Source organism: Pyxicephalus adspersus, chromosome 2 (assembly GCF_032062135.1).
Source record: "Pyxicephalus adspersus chromosome 2, UCB_Pads_2.0, whole genome shotgun sequence".
NCBI classification, from domain to species: domain Eukaryota; kingdom Metazoa; phylum Chordata; class Amphibia; order Anura; family Pyxicephalidae; genus Pyxicephalus; species Pyxicephalus adspersus.
Window position 1 is genome coordinate 35,487,351 of NC_092859.1, and position 17,953 is coordinate 35,505,303.

Sequence of the window (17,953 nt, forward strand, 5' to 3'; positions counted from 1 at the left end):
GCAGGGTGTCGCTCCGTCGCTCTCCCCCTCCCCTCTCCAAAGAGCAGAACGGTGCTGTATGTACAGCACCGTTCATGCATCGTGTAGTTCTTTGTCGTTGGAAAGGATCGTGAAAGATCCTTTCCAACGACAAAAATTGCACATGTGTACGCGGCTTAACCCAGAGAAAAGCGGTACTTTCTTATATAGTTTACTTTGTATTGATGAAAAAGAATACATTTTACAAAGCCTTCCTGTTAATCATTCTCAGCTCCACTACAACCTATCACAGTAAATAAGTATGTAAGGTAAGTATGTTCAGATTATGAATAAAACACTTTTTAAATGTCTGGATGAATCTGCATGGTTTTAGGATCAGCCTGCAGGAGAGGATTCATTCACAGGCCAGTTATACATTTTAAGCACTTTGTGTGTGAAATCAGAATAGTAAAATGATATAATCTGGGGCAGAGAGTTGTAAACTGAGCGTATGTGAACTTTGGTCATTGGATAGCGATTATGAACTTTGCCGTAGAAAAATACCACAGGAAATTTGTGAAAAAAGCTTGTCCTTACCTGTGCATTCGGGTCAGTGGCTACAACAGAAGCAAAGCATAGTGGTGAGCAGAACCAATGTTTTCACAAAGATAACTTGACAATGACAATCCATCTGTTTCTTTTTTTTAAATATAACAATAATTAATGCAGATCGTTAGAAAAAACTAAACAAGGTCCTGTCACCAACTTTAAAAAGTTCAGGTTTTTGCACAGAAAAGATCAAAATTTTAAAAGTTTACCTGCAGTAATTTTCAATTTCATAAATTTTTTTTATTTATTTGCAATGGGCTTTTGAACCTGGTACAATATTTGGCTACTCTGAGAGAGTCAATTCCCTAACACAGCCCCCTCTCTCATTATTTTTCATAGCCCTCTCCTTTTATAGGTCTATTATTCTCTATGCTGGCCCAGCTGCTCCATAACTTCTTCCCCTCTCTACATAACCTATTTATGAGGGGGAGTGAAGGGTTATATTAGAAAACAGACATTCTTAACCGAAATTCTGTGGAATACTATGGTTCCTTCAGAGATTTCTTAGGCTATGGCTGATTGACTTCTCATGGATGGTGTCTGCCTAGTTCTGGGTCCCTGGTCACTTGACAGAGCCAAGACTCACGCCAAAGAGTTTGTTTTAGACTGGGTTCCCTGAGATTTGAAAATGATTTGAAGTGGTACTCTGGGGTACAAATGTTGAAAATAGCTGCTTTAGATGATCACTTGAGTCACAGCTCTGAGTCTGCTGACATAAAATTCAAAATGGCGCAACGCAGCTTTAGTCTCAGGGCTTTTTGGATGTTTACACAAGTTTTCCATTTTTCAACTGACGTAGACACTCTACATGCGTTTACTTATCTTGATCCCCCAGTTTATTACCAAAATATGCAAGATATGCTTGTTTCACATATTCTGTAATGTTTTTGCTCTGATTATTCACCACAAATGTAGCAAAATACATTAGGGTAATTTAAACAACTTCTTGAAGAACTTATATTTCTGTAAAAAAAGAAAATGTATTAATAAAAAGAAGGAAAATGAAAATTCCATGAAAATAATGCTACCTTTATGTAGCATTTTATTTATTATTTATGTAGCATAGTTATTTATTGTGTTAACATTTGTTGTTGGTAAAATCATCTATTCCGATTTCCTGTATCACAAGAACTAGAGCCAATTCAATGAAACTGATGTCATTTCTGGATTCAGCAGACCTGGATTACACTAAATATATTGAAAAATCCCTGGCAAGTGCAAAAAAAATTTTTTTTTGTTGAGCTGTGTTATCAATCGTTTTATTGAAGTTCAAGACAGAGACAAAACTCCCATATGAGAGAAGTTTGAAGAGACCAAAATTACACGCTTCAATTGGAAATGTAATAAATAAAAATCTTATAAAAACAACATCTAGTTTTATTATCACAAAGAAGTTATTTATTAAACAAAAAAGTCCACTTCAAGGCACAAGTGTCACATCAAATTGACTGCACCAACAAAATACATGTTGAACATATACTAAAAAATGTAGTATGTATCACAATAATCAATTTTTGTTGTGCTTTGTTTAATATGTAACTTAATTTCACTCTTTCTCAGCCAGGGTTCCTTGGGCAATAAGCAATTTGTGCCTCTCAGGTCAGTTTAATAGACCCCAATGATGTTATTGTTTTTCTTCCCACTCTAACTATGTAGGAGACATTCTTTCTATTGACCACTACACTAATATGATTATAGCAGGGGTTCCCTAAGACCTGAAAGTTATCTCAAGGGTTCCCCCAAATGTAAAAAGGTCCAGAAATACTGCATTAAAATGTCTATGTAGGCAAAAAATATATATTGTGCTGCTAAATCCTCACTTTTTAATCAGCAGGCTGGTGACAAGGCAATATGGTTCAACTGCAATGGAGAAATCTGTTGTCACCATAGCATATCACTAAACGATGACCATGAACCGCTGTAAACATGCAAGATTTTCACCCAAGACAATCACTTGTCTATCTATCATCTCTACATAGCTTTACTCAGTGTTTTTGTATTTAGTTCTGCTTTATTTACTATTTGACATAGTCATTTTGATTCTCATCAGTGGTAGTGGAGCCAGTTTATCAGATCAGAAGCATGAAAAAATGCAATTTATGGAAAAGCATGACAGCTTATAAACATAAAACTGATTTGTGCCTTTTAACCATAAAGATCTGAAACCTAAAAAAAAACAGAGAAACAAATAGAACTAAACCCCGCCTACTCCCTTTTTATTCATTTAGCATGTTTGGCTCCCAGCATCTGCTCTTTGTCAGACTTCTCAGCTGGCTGCAACATACAGGCCTGTAAACAAGAAGCATCATCATCATCTTCATCATCCTCACCACATCATCAAACTCACAGAAAAGCAGCTACAGCCTCTCCTGCAGGTATGCAACTCTCTCTGTGTGTAAAATCTATTCTTGTTTTCATTTGAACTTCAGGATGCAGATGTCTCTGCAATTACTGTTGCATAATTAGGTGGCTGGTATGAAGTTTGGTTAAGCAAAGAGCAATGTGCATTGAGCACAGCAAACACAATTCATACTTAATATTGTACTAACTTAGGTAATGAATGAACTCATTGGTCATGATGTTTTTTCTGCAGTTTATATACAGTATATGCACTACTGAATGAGTAAAATGATTCATTTACTGAACAGGCTTTTACATGAATATTACTTAAAGTGAACCTTTAATCCATTTTACTTGAATGAGAATGATCCTGCTGATAGTGACAGGAACTCTTGCAGACCATTAGGTTTTTCTTTTGTTTCACTCACTTGCTCTCTTGCTGCTTCCTTGTTAGCCAGTGACATTCAGAAACATTCCAAGTCAGCAAGGAAGCAAACCCATAAGTTATTCTCCAGCCTAGGTAAATAGTTCCCTCTCGGTTATAGAGAACAGATGAGGGGTGGGGATCCATAGTCCTATCTTCTTTTAGATACAGGGTGAGTTAGCATTGTCATCCAGGACTAGGAATGTGTTACTGGAAGGATCATCAGGTGGAAATAAAGTAAAAAGTGACTTGAATACGAATCTAATGTAGTTAGTACATGTAAGGATGAGGCTAGCATAGCATACCTAAAAAAAACATTCACAATGACCCCATGAAAATTGTATATTACAGGGGGGCTCCCCTGCATGCTTTAGTAGGTGACTGTCTAATAAACGTCTCAGGCCTCTAGGCTCCAAATTATGACAATGCTGGCTAAAAGTGCATTACAACCCAAACATGGAAAAAATGATGCAGCATATTGCAGGATATTAGACTTCAGATGTGGTGGCTGCATTAGCATTCTTTTACTTGGGCTTTTTTATTTTTCACCTGGTGTTCCTTCCAGTAACACACTTCCTTCCCTAGGGTGCAAACACTTACTTACGGAAAAAAAGGTAAGTTGTTCTGTAACCTACAGACCAATTTGAAATTTCAGTGCAGGCAGAAAGGACAAGTCAATTGATTTTTTCAGAACCAATATGTGCATTTTTAAAGATACAACATAATGAATGTGCATCCTTTGTAAAGATGCAATGCAATTATTTTATTTGCCAAAAACATACACTTTAAACATATTCCCGAGCTATTATTTTTACTATTCCATTTAAATAGCACCCACATGGCTTAAGAGTTATTGTTGGCAGTCTTTTCTCTATTACACATAAAGCCAAACAAGCCAGCAACTACCAAACCAGAAATAGCAATCTTGTAAAATTGGTATACTTGTCTCCTTGTAAGATTGATTGGAATTCCGATGAATATATTCCGATGAATATATTCACTTATAGTTTACTTTAATCAGGAAGCTGTATTCCAGTTATATAATAGAGGTTAGTCATCTAACAGCCATTTCCCTTCGCAGCCAGAGTTGACATCGGTGATGCAATTACTGATTACATAAATGTACTTTATGTACACATGCAAGATCCTTATACATTGCGGAATACAGGCTGGCCCGAGATATTCAGATTGCTGTATTTGATCCCTGTCAGTACAAAATGAATTAACATCTACTGAAACTTTTAACGTAAGGTAAATGCAAAAAATGACTTTACTGTCTAGTTATACAGAATGCCACGGTAATGTTACTATAAATGTATTCACTTACTATATTTCCCTGTCCTATTTCCTCTTGTGAATAAAAATGTAAATTATAGGGGTTAAAAAAAAGGATAGTTGAATAGAGCTTTTGTATCTCCCAGAGGTCATTTTAAGTGGAACTAAAGTTCTGCTTCCCCTGCGGCTGCTGGGACTGAATGATTTTTTTGCATGCCTACATGTGACTTATGTTATTCCAGCCTGGCCAATCAAAACACTGGAAGACCTGACTCCAGGAAGTAGATCAGGTGAAAAAAAAATTACAATCAGGCATGTAAGGTTATTTTATTGTAGAAGGGACATTGTCTGTCTCTTCTGCAATAAAGGACCTGCCTGGTCACAGTTTTTCATTTTTTGGGTTTAGTTTCACTTTAAAAACTTGAACATGTTTAAAAATAAATAAAAGACACAATTTGGCCAAAATATGAAATTTTTGTTGACTTTTTTATTTTGGATAAAATTTTGGGGAATTTTCAACTCTCAGCATTGTTCATCCCTCTTTTACTTGTAGTAGAATAAGCTGGTAGTAAACCAGGCCACAAATTCAAAAATGTAAAGTCTCTTTCTGGATACAAATTATGCAGATTGTTCATATGGGCTGCAGTGCTACATACTGTAAAATGGCCATAGAAATTAGTGGAGCAGTCAGATGTACAATCTAAGTACCTCTAAACTTCTTCTAAGCTTGTTTCTTTTCTGACCAGAAGTGCAATGGTTTAGGGCAAAACAAACTGCAAAATTCATTTGTGATCTGAAGCTATGGTTGCATGATGTCCTTCCCTCGATTGATTTCCTCAGTGTTCCAGGCTGAGTGATCTCCAAAGGCTGAGTGAAGGGAATTATCCTGGCATCCTACATTCACAGTGTATTGATGAAGAGGGTGCTTGCTGCTCTCTGCATCATGGAGGACTGATGAGGTCCCTATATGTAATTTCACTGCCATGAAGACTTAAAGAAAAGGTAAGTATATAAAAAACATACTGCTGGGGGGTCCAGGGGGACAAACTGGGGTGATCTGTTGGGTTAGCAGAAGGAACCAACTTGGGCTTTAAGAGATTGTGCAGACAATGTACCTGTGCATTGCCTTACAAATATTTTAGGGGGTGTAAGCCACAGTGTCCCCCACTTGAACCTACATTTTTTGTACATCTCCTCATTCCAGAGAAATTTGGGTTCAAAGAAGGGAAGGGGACAGGGTAGTGTAGTATGACATTTCTAGTTTTGTGACAGGTAGGTATACATTTGGGGGTCGCACCTCCTTGCTATGTAAGTCACCCCAGGGGTCTATAATTTGTATGTTTCAAGTTGTTACATTCAAATTATTATTTGATGCATCTAATGCATCCCCCACACAACTCACATCAGCCCCAAACTCATTACCTCAGAACCGCAGGGGACTGCTATTGGCTAGCATTTTGCGCATAGCACGGCACGAGTTGTAATTGAAAGCCTGACCATAATATTGCCCATGGCCCCATGTGTCAGTGCAAAAGGTTTTAGGAACACCTGTCGGGTTGCAAATGCCCTCATTGTTGAAAATGCAAAACGTTGAAAAGTTTCATGATTACCAGTGCCATCTAGTGGCCGTGATATTTGTTAGTTTGGGCTGTGTTGGCAAGCAGCAACATTCCTCCATGGTGCTTAGACAAAGGAAGTCTTTATAATCAGAGTTCTGACTAATTTTACTATATTTCCATTTATAATAATATTATATTATCAAATAAAAAGAATACCAAATGTGAGTTCATGACCCTTAGGTTACGTACACACGTTCAATAATTGTCATTGTAAAGGATCATTCACGATCTTTCCCAACGACAAACATCTGCATGATGCTCTATAGATAGGGGAGGGGGAGAACGATGGAGCAGCACTCCGCTGCACTCTTTCCCCTCCACTTCCATTACAATCACTCCTCGTCTGTTGTCCATGGATATGCCAGGATGGTCATTCTGACGATTTACATTCCAGATTCTCTTCTGATATCAGCTCTGAGACGATTATTGGATGGGAACCATTGCACGTGTGTACGTAAGGCTGCATACACACACTTAATATTGTCTTTGGAAACATTATTTAATTATCATTTTCAACAACAAAAGACTGAGAGATGAATGAATGAGCTCTGTACATACAGTGCTGTATTCTGTTCAATGGAGAGGAGGGAGTACGAGCAAGCAGTACTCCGCTGTGCTCTCTTCCCCTGACTACTATTTCGGTCTTTCATCGTCTGATGATTCTGTGAATAGCCAGTGATTGGCTTTGTTCCTGAGATGAGCCTGATCATTTATATCTGGTAAGAATCATCAGACGTGTACATAGCCTGTACAAGTGTCATCACCTAGGCCCAATGCTACATCCTACATTTTTTATGAAGCCACCATTGCATTTATGAGTGCCTTTATCTTAGCACTGAGCTCAGATTAAATAATTTTCTTTTTTTTTTTTTTCAGGATCCGTCATGTCCAGATCAGATGTACCCAACACACCCAAGCCAATAAAATTGATTGCAGCTGCTTGTAATAATATGGGAATTGGTTTGAAAGGTAACTTACCGTGGAATCTTCCGTAAGTATCAATATGTCACATATACAAAGCCAATAACAAACAAAGAAGTGCTAAAATTGCCTGTGATGTGATCAGTTCATGTAGCATGAAGAGTGGGCCTAAAAACACATTTTCTACTAAAGTGAGGCTCCAAACAAAGCTTTAACCTAAAGTCCAGCTCTAGCTAAAAATAAAAAGATAGCAAGGAGTAGTTTTATAATAAAGATTTACCCCCTTCATAGTCACTTAGCATTTGTAGAAACATTTATACTTAAGTATAGCTCACCTTACAGTATATCTCCATTGTACACCAAGCACTCCAACTATGAAATCCGTGGTTTTAGACGCTCTCACTGCCAATCACGGACCACCCTGTATTCTGTGAATAGCCAGTGATTGGCCAAGGAGAGAAAAGAGACATAAAAAAAACTTGAGGCGCATCATAAATCCATGGTGATAGTAAGAGAATCAGCAATGGCTGCAGTCAATACCCATAAAGGTTCATGCCATGAGAGCATTGCAATCATGCAATGAGGGAGGGGTAGCTTTTTGGAAAAATAAAAGTCTGATCTTTTGGTCAATTTCATAATATTAACATTGGCAACAAGTCTAACTTTTAGCCAGAGGTTGGAACTTAAGTCACCTGACTTGGACTCGAGTCTGGCTTAAAGGTAAACTAAACTCAAAACTGCCAAAAAAAAAGAAAAAAATACACTTACCTTCAACCCTGCAGGGCAGTCCGATCCAACCGAGGTGTGTCTTGCATCTGGCCCCGCATCGTCCCAGCATTCGCCCTGGAGCCATCTTCTCCTCTTCCTTCTGGTTCTTCATCCTACGTCACCCGACCCAGGCGCGAGGTGACATAGGATAAAAAAAAAAATTTGCTGATCTCAATGCGCATGCGTGAGATTGACAATTTTGAATGTGAACGAAAATAGAAAATTTTCGCGCAGATAGAAAATTTTGCTGATCTCACGTATGCGCAGTGAGATTGCCATATTTTTTCTTCATCCTTTGTGCTCCCATTCAGTCTCGGTCGCCTAGGCCAGGGGTGTCCAAACTTTTTGCAAAGAGGGCCTGATTTGTTATGGTGAAATTGTGCAGGGGTTGATCGTTCAGCACGTACTCAGGGTTAGTGTTGGCATGGTCTGGGCGGGTCCTGCACAGCACACACCCACCAGGGTGAGGTGAGGGATTCCCTGTGCAGAGTTCAGTGTCAGTGCGGGCTCTGTGCAGAGCACGTTCTTGAAATCAGAGTGGGCGTGGTCCATGCGGGTCCCGCACACGTCCGCTATAATGATGTAGGGGATTCCCTGTGCACACATTGGGACTCCCGTCCTGCCGATTATGCCTGTAGTAGTAGGCGGATATTTGCAATTCAACTATAATGAAATATAAAATAGGTTTTTTGTACGTGTGTATTTTATACTTTGGTAAACAGTGCTGGCGGGCTGCATATTATTGATTTTATGACAAGAGGCTGCAGGCCGGTGGAAATCTGAACATGGGCAGCAATTGGCTTCCAAGACGGACTTTGGACATGCTTGGCATAGGCGATCGAGAATTATGGGGGCGATACTGCACCCTTTTTTAAAAAAAGAGGGTGTTGCTCCTAAAAAGAAAAAAAGACAACAGAATTTTTACTTCTGTTGTCTACCCTTTTATGTAAAGTGAAATTTCTGCGTTTAGTCACCTAATAATCGACTTGCGACTCGACTTGGGGGCTTTGTCCAGCGACTTGCAACTCGACTTGCAGTGAGTCTTCTGTAACACAGCCTTCCTCTCCGCCTTCCATGCATTCTAAGTCCACGGCTTTCTCCTCTGACAGCTGAAGGGGGCAGGGTGGAAGTCGGTGTTACAGAAGCCTCACTGCTTTCCTCCCTTCCCCCTTCAGCTGTCAGAGGAGAAAGCCGAACTTAGTGGACTTATAATGCAAGGAATGCGGGAAGGAAGGCATTATAACTAAGACTAAGTATGACTTGCAAACGACTTGATGATTGAAGTGATTTGACTTGGGACTCGAATTCTTAGTGACTTGGGGCTTGGTCTCAATGACTTGAGACTGGACTTGGACATGAGGGGTGACAACTTAGTCCAACCTCTACTTTTTGCCAAAAGAGAATATCTATTTATTGTATGACAATGTACTTTTGCTTTAAAATGCAATAGACCTCTAACTGAGCATGTGTACTGTTTCAGGAATGAATATCAATACATGTTAAATAAGATAACTTCAGTAGAACAACCAGGTAAGACACACAATAAACAACATAAAAAGAGTAATACATGCTTTCCCTTAAATGTGAATTATGTTGTTGTGATGTTGTGTGTGTGTTATGTGTTATAAGATGTAATAGATGCCAGACCATCAATGAATTATGAGGAAGATGCCAATCTTTCATCATACAGCTCTGATTCATTTAATTCTTATTGTTCTGACTGTGTATTTGTCTACAGGAAAGAAAAATCTACTTGTCTGGGGCCGGAAGTCTTTTGAATCATTTGATGAAAGCTTCTTACCTCTCCCAAACACTGTTATTGCCCTCATGACCAGGAAACTAAAGTGAGTTGGCCACTGTGTATAAATATTAAGGATACTAATTGAATACAATAAAAACAGAATCAGGAAAGGATATTCAGAAAAGTTTTGAACCTCAAGAATCATTTTTTTTATAGCTGAACCCAATACAAACAAGTAAATAGACAGATAGAATACATACATTCAAAGCTATGCCTGAAAGAACAACCCTCTCTGACAGAGGACCTGATTTTTCACTGCTGTTGTTAAGTAACACCTACAGGTCTTGTTCCTCCCCCAGCCATTGATTGGACAGTGAAAGGAAAAGCAATAGACTGATGAGTTTGTGTCTCTTTCACTGTTCGTTATCATTGTGTTTCTTGTTAAAACAAGGGCAATGCTGCAAAACTGGACTGTGCCTTACAGTGAACTGGTCAATACCAAGTCAAATCCAGGCACTTACATTGCATTATAAAAAAATGTAATGGCATATCAATAAATACAGAGTCAATTTGTGTCTTTTAGATCTACCTCAATATAGCGTTGAGGTGTATGCATAGGAAAAACTGTTGCTTACATTCTTAAAGGCCTCCCTCATACATTCCCTTGTGGGAATCAATTACTGCCATTGAAACACATGAACCTGGAAGATTCCCACAAGTAAATGTTTGAGGGAATGTCAGATTCCTTGTTTTATAAATAGAGCCCAGGGAGTTATTGCCAAGCCAGTTCCTATAGATAGATTCCCCCCATATTTCTAATGAAAGGATAACAGTACAACTTTTGATTTCCCAATGATAATGGTCACCAGGACAAACAGAAAGGGTAAATCTTTCTAGTGGGGACATAGCGGCAATAAAAAATGAAAATTTTGTGAAAAAATATGGATTCGTAGCCCACCAAAAGTTCAAAACCCCAATGCTTAAAGCATAATTTACTAGTCCATTTCAATACCTTGGTCAGTCTAACCATTTGCTCATGCTAACCTGTGCATATCAGTAACAAATCTTCCTCATTTGCTTGCACTGGTCAGATATTCTGTACAGATCAGTTACTGCGGATCAGCATTGCTTTTTTTCTTGGATAATGTAGAGCTAAAACTTTTTTTATGGAAAAAATAAAAGGGTTAAAACCTTCATTTTTTTTAATTATTGTTTGCTGTCTAAATGTTTAGTATCTTGATATTTTTTTAATTTGTCTTGAATGTGAGAAGCTTAAAGATGGATGTGTAGCATTTGATAGATTAGAAACCGAGGATAGTAATGACACTTTAATACTTTAATCGCAAAGGCAACATGAGTAGATCATGGAGCCCTGCCGTTCAAAATAAACTTTACCGCGCACAGGAGATAAGATTTTATTGTTGGTAGATCAATTTGACTTGGTCATTTTAAAAGTAGCTTGCAAAACAAAAAAGTGTGGGCACCCCCGCTTTATTAATATACATGTGATCATTCCTCTTGTAATAGTGTGCAAAGGTAGAAGATGTGCAATTTGCAAGGTAATTTTCACTTAATGTAGAGAACGTAGAAAAAATTTACTTTGCAAAAAATTCCCAACTGCATGCAAAGAAAAGAACAGAATTTAGGTTTGTATGTGATAAGATAGTCAAAGTCATCACATCTTCCCATCATTTACTAAGTAAGCTGAGTGAAATTTCACTTTACAAAGTCAATATAGCTTAGTAAATCAGCCACAGTGTGTTTAAGTTTGTTAACTTCATTCATTTATTTTTTTGTCTAGTGATGTGCCAAAGCATGCTCATTATATATGCCGGGATGAAAAAGAAGTGGAGGAACTGGTATCAAAGTCTCCTTTGTCTGATGAGATTGAGACATTATGGGTATTAGGAGGTGTAGAATGTTACAAAGTAAGTGCTGTAGATAGGATGATAAACACTAGAGGGCGCTGTATTCTAACAATATGACCAGATCACATAAAATAACTGTATAGTACTTGTGACCAAGCAATTGTAATATTGGGCACAATCTCTTTGGGTTTCACACTATTGCCCTGGGTTAATCCTGCATGTTGACACATTCTATGCCACACTTTGGCAAACTTTACATTAAGTCATTTAAGTGGGCTGGCTAATGTACCAAAAAGGCAGCAAAAAGGGTAATGATTTATTTTTTTGTAACACAACACGCCACAATTCATAGTAATGCATTACCAATATTTTGGAGAGCTGCAATCCATGTCTGTTTGAAAAGTGTGTAGGAATGCTATTAAGAATGAGTGGCACTACAGCCAGTAACACACAAAATGCAAGTTTTCCTGTACTGTGTTTATGTGCATGTTTTATTGCAGCACCACAGTGCTGGCACTGGTACTGGCATTGCAGTAACACGTGATTCACTATGAATTAGTGTAGTCAATCTCCAAATTGACAAAGGTACAATATTTGTGAAGCAGATTTAAATCTTAAAGCAGAAATAAACCTAGCCAACTCACCTGTCCAAGTTCCATTGCATGGCGCTGTCATCATCCTTCCCTTTAGGATGCTGTTCAGGTAGGTAGTGCAGGTGGAGCTGTTTTCCATTAAAGAGACCATTTCCAATCCCACCAGCAAACTACAATTATCAGCAAGTGTTGTACCTCTGGACAATGGGCAATGAGTGTGTTTTTATTCTCCCTGGCCAGGTGTAGATAGAAAAATATATTTGGAGGTGCACTAGACTGATGATGCGTTGCTGTTCAGAACAGGTGACTGCCCCTTGGAGTTGAAACTGGTCACCTAAATAGAAAACAACAGAGAAATGAACTGTTTTAGAACAGAAAGGTAGGCAAATACCTCGCTCTCTCATACATACACACATATATATATATATATATATATATATATATATATATATATATATTTGTATAGAGAAAGCAGTGAGTAGAACAGTAAAAAATTACTGTAAGGAGTGGAGCCATTAGGGGACCTATCAACCTGCTTTAAAATAGCAAATTGACAAGCCTGCTTATTAATGCTTTTTGGCAACTAAACTGCCTGAAACATGCCTTAGATCATCTGTAATGATGTAAGTTTGATGGTTGGTGATTATACTGTTTATTATACAGGGAAATTGAGTTACATATTACAATAAAGATTCTAACTGTGCCTTCTTACTCACCATGTTTTTTTCTTTTCAGAATATGATGAGGCACCCTTGGTGTAACCACATCTACTTCACTGATATTATGGCAGACTTTGAAAGTGACACTTTCTTCCCAGAGTTTGACAAAAATGTCTTTAAACTAAAGGAAAAGTATGTATAATGAAAAACTGACATTAGGTTTGTTAAGGAAGATCTCCAGGTGAATGTAAAAAAACATCAATGAAAGCAGTTCTATGTCCATAGGCACATGATTAAATGCAATCAGTTTACAGTAGTCTCAGCCTTAGTGAAGACAATAAATCTCTGTAAATCACTTGACAGTTAACACTAGAATAGGTGCCTTAGTTAGAAGATTTCCCCTCTACTCTTATTCCAGTGACAACTGTAGAATTCTTGAATTTCTTCAATATCTGTTCCTGATTCACTGTCACTGAACCGGAAAGTAAGAACAAGTCCACCTTTTTTTTAGTTTAATTTCTGTCCCAGTAAAACAGATACCAGGACATATAAATGGATAAATCTTGCCAGTGGTGACACAGAAGCTTATGATACTTTAATAGGTGTTAAATAAGTTTAGTGCATTCCAGTTGCAATAAACAAAAGGTGTTTATAGTTTTACGGTTCACTTGCAATGGAAACCAACCATAGCCTCACTAGAACTGCCTGACGCTTGCAGACACCTTCTTTTATGTGTGTACAGGAAAAAAAAATCTTTTGAAAAAAGCATTACACAGCCCCTGTTTTTCAAGCGGTCAAAGACACAGCTCTTCGATCATCAGGACGCATGAGCTTTGCAGATTGCAGATCTATAATATTGACTCACACAAAGACAATAGGGTCCCATTCTACAGCATGCTGGCAGGTTACAGGATTCTACTCAGGCCGTGGCTGCTTTCTAAAATAAAACAAACTGTAAAACTTTGCACATCTTTTGTTTTGTTGCACCTGAAATGTATTTAGCTCATTTAAACTAAAGGTTATTTTGGCAACAAAGAAAACCACTGTTTTTTTTTTTTTCACTTTTTTTTTTGGCTGCTGAGTGTAGAAAAAAACATATACGTGTCTGTGCCCTGCATATGCAAAGCACAGATTCACAATTGGCACGGTAGAAGTACAAAAAAAAACAGTTGCAAGCTCCCTTTAAAGCTAAAATTTAAATTTGGGTTAATTCTAGTTACCTATGTAAGTGACTGTTAGGTATGGTAGGTATGGAAGTTTTCATAAATCTGTATAATCTTGCCCACTGACTATGATATCCAGGATCATAGCACAGTTTTTTTGGATGATGGGTGGGGATGAACACGGGTTAATGTTAGCTATTTAAAGTGAATAAAGATTTGGGACACTGGCAAACAAAAGGCAGAGCTGCTTCATGTGATCTAACAGTCTGGGTCACTTTACCTGGAATTGGAATACATATTATAGTTGACACTCTTACACCGGTTTCAATACTCCTACCTTGATCCATTCCTAATGCATTTAGTTTGGCCCCCCTTCAATTTTTAGTTCTATAATATTGCATTGGTATAGTATAAATGAAGTCCCTTTCTGATCTACCGCTGAGTCTTCAGAGATGATTATACAACTATCACAGTTTTAGAACAGATGGAAAATCCTGTTTTCTTATGCTTATCAGCAGGACTCAGGGCCTTCCACAGATTCAAATGGTATAATTACAACTCATTCTTCATAAAAACTTGCAGTTAGCCAACATATTATTAAAATTAGTAGGTTATTGTTATTGGAATCATGTGACAAAAGAGATTCTGATGGAAATAACTGGGTTCTACTACATACAAATGTTAAAGTGAAAGAATAATAGATTTTTAGTACGAATAATAGCTCAACTCCTTCTTTAAGGTTAAATATAAATAAAAATTAAGTAACTCAGTATGTGTAAAAATAAAATAAGCTGGTTTCCCTGCAATTCTCACTTTCTCTACAGTTTCCATTGCTGATATATTGTAACAAGTGTTCATGTATTGCCTGTATACTGTAAATTGTTACAATTGCCAATTTGTTGACCACATATAGCTCTACAACTGATCTGTTTCTGTGTGTGTATTGTAATGAATGTTATTTTTTTGCCAATGTATGCCAATGTATGGGGGCTTCTGCCCATTTGTTACCTATGTAAACGAATTAACAGTTTTCTTCCCATTGTATATGACTAGCCCATGTCTTAGTACTGTCATTATTTGTCCATATATTATGAAGCTATCACCGTTTGGAGAACCATATTACATCCCTTGCAGGCCTGACATCAAACCACACTGCAATTATTCCCATGTTTCACAATGATATATTTGATAAAGTATTCGTTGCTTTTAACATTCTTCTCTTTCTTTTTAACCTTTTAGTTATCCCGGAGTTCCATCTGGAATTCAGGAAGAAAAAGGAGTAAGATACGTCTTTCAAGTTTATGAAAGAGATCAACCAAAACAAGACCAATAATCCTGTGTACAATAGGCTAACATAGATTGTGATTTGTTATACTGACAGTGACCAAACTGTACAAAACATCAAAAGTGCCTTCAATAAAAAAGATATGTAACCCCAAAAACAACACTATATTATATTACAATTTGCCAGTCCTTGTGGTGCATGCATAATATTTTCTGCAAGCATAGGAAAATACCCTGCAGAATTTGATTGTTTCTCTGTGCATTAAATTGAACTTTTAAACAACTTTATCAGCTTTCTCAGCTTTATTTTGTGACCTACAACACATCCCTACCAATACAGGTACAGATAACAATTGGAGGAAGTATTTGTAGTCCTAATCGGGAGAGCTGCCTAAGATGACAACACTGTTCTCAATATATACATTAAGTGAGCATTGTCACTCTAGGACAGGAATAGTATCACTGCCAGGTGAATCACCAGGTGAAACTAATTTGAAAACCAGAAGCTAATACAACCACCATAATCAAGGACTGGTTAGCTGAAATATATTACATTTGTGGGTCAGGTAAACTTTAAAGTAGAACAGTAGAATGCAGTACACCTATATATTTGTTGTGGGGCAGTAACTCAATAGCAAAGCAAGGATTAGGATGACAGCCTTGAGACTGCAAAAGCAATATCTATAATATATCTGTCCTGGCAGATCCTGCCTTTCCAGTCAGCCAGTAACAAGTCTTTTTAGAAACATCAGTCAACTTGTTCAGCTAGAGGGTGACACCAAACACTGCCTTCTATAGCCAAAGGGGAACACCGCTAGTTAAAACACCGCATCATAACCTTCCTCTTCCTGCTAATTGGACTATGAATATAAGTAAAGTCCTCTCAGTGTGCTCTCTTTCCTGTAAACCTACATAAGCATCTCCTTATAGCCCCCAGCACTTGATATTTTACTGACACCACTGTGCTGAGTGCAGTTATGCTTGCTCTTCAACTCTTGCCCTGGTGTAAAGAAGAATATGGAAATTTAGGAGGAAACCAATTTTAATGTAGATGTACCAGCAGTATTTTAAAATATAATGGATTATTTTAAAATACATTTTTATATACTCTGTCATGTAAAAAAAAATAAAGTATTTCCTTGGAAAGAAAAAAAGAATGTGAGAATCCTCCTCTTAGTGAGAGATACTTGCCCTCATTCTGACCTGTAGTGCCCAGGGATCCCTCACTGACAGGAGGATTCCCACGGCTGCATTTATGAGTGCAGTCGCGGTAATCCTCCTATAGTGATTTACTGGATTTCCGATTGTTTTGCAATATTTTGCCGACATTTCGGAAATCCAGGAAATCACTATAGGAGACCCATCAAAACCTTGAGAAAATGTTTGCGAGAATGCCGGAGGCATTTACCACTTCCACTTACCATGCTGCTCAATGTGGCTCTGATAAAAGGTACTATCCAAAGTCTGTTCAGAAACCAAAATACTTCTGTTCAACTCCTGGCCCCTTTGGTCCACCCCTTCTGTGGATCCCTTTTTTCACTTATTTGTCTTTTAGTAATACAAAAGATTCTAAACAAACTTTAATCAGGGATATTTCTTTATAATTGGTGTAGGCAGTAGGAGAGAAAAGTATGTACTTTCTTTTTTGCACAAGTGTTCCTTTAAAGCTGTAATTATATTTAGCTGGAATTCTTATAACAACAAAACCATAACAATTATGTATGTTTATCACTATTCATTTCCTAACATTTTGAAAAGAGTACTTGATTGGATGCTATAAGTAACACAAACAGTTATTAACACAAAAGTTTGGATCTATGTATATCATTTTAATGTCATAAGCTGTAAAACTAAATGCAGTATTTTAATAGCAAATAAACATATTTTTAAGAAAATATAGAATTTCAATCTGTGCAAGCCAAAGATGACACTACACACCATTGTTATATATAATTGTTATATATATAAATATATATATATATACATACCGTGTTTCCCCGAAAGTATGACCTACCCCGAAAGTAAGACCTATCACTATTGTCTCAACCTGCCCTAATATAAGACCTACCCCGAAAATAAGACCTAGGAGAAAAAAAAAACATTGTTCTCCATGAATATGGTAAGTGTTTTTTTTCATTAAAAAAAGTATATAAGACCTACCCTGAAAATAAGACCTAGTGTGTTTTTGGGAGGCCAAAAAAATATAAGACAGTGTCTTATTTTCGGGGAAACACGGTATATATATATATTATATAGAATTGTTGTATGAGTGCCTAAACAAAACCATATTTGTTTGAGTGTTCTCCTAATGTCCAGTAAATTTACACATTACTTTTTTCTTGTCTTGATCCTTTTTCTCCCTTGTAGCTCAATTAGGAGGGAACATGGCCAACATACTGTGCTCCTGTATGGGGGACAATCAGAAGGTACAACTACCTAGTGGAAAAGGGATTCCAACAATAGATAAAAACAGAACTTTCTTTATTAATTGAAGACTCATACCAATCTGTCCTTTCAATTTGCCACACTCTCAAACCTGGAGGATCCACTTAACTAGAAAAGTTTTAGCACCAGGACTCTTCAAGGAGGTAAACATCTCCCCCTAAAATTGAAGCCTTCACTACATTTTTAAAAACCTTCATAGCAGACTTACCAGGTATTATTTTAATAGAAACTCCAGATATGAAAAATTACTTTTAAACTTTAATTAGTTATTAGTGATTAAGGATAT

The 17,953-nt window shown here is 37.3% G+C and overlaps 1 protein-coding gene across 6 annotated transcripts; it reads left to right on the forward strand.

The window, feature by feature from the left end:
• Positions 1-189: 189 nt before the first annotated feature.
• Positions 190-15,506, forward strand: LOC140323386 (dihydrofolate reductase-like). 6 transcript variants are annotated; one of them, XM_072400398.1, is made up of 9 exons: positions 190-599; positions 2,796-2,942; positions 4,413-4,582; positions 7,102-7,216; positions 9,395-9,444; positions 9,653-9,758; positions 11,457-11,583; positions 12,852-12,967; positions 15,178-15,506. In XM_072400398.1, exons 4-9 carry the CDS (start codon positions 7,110-7,112, stop codon positions 15,269-15,271), a joined length of 600 nt encoding a protein of 199 aa, XP_072256499.1. In that variant the 5' UTR covers positions 190-599; positions 2,796-2,942; positions 4,413-4,582; positions 7,102-7,109; the 3' UTR covers positions 15,272-15,506. The 6 variants fall into 6 exon arrangements, with proteins under 6 accessions (XP_072256499.1, XP_072256495.1, XP_072256497.1 ...); XM_072400394.1 differs by lacking the exon at positions 4,413-4,582 and having other exon boundaries at positions 193-599; XM_072400396.1 differs by lacking the exons at positions 190-599; positions 4,413-4,582 and adding an exon at positions 1,669-2,166.
• The last annotated feature ends 2,447 nt before the right edge of the window (positions 15,507-17,953 follow it).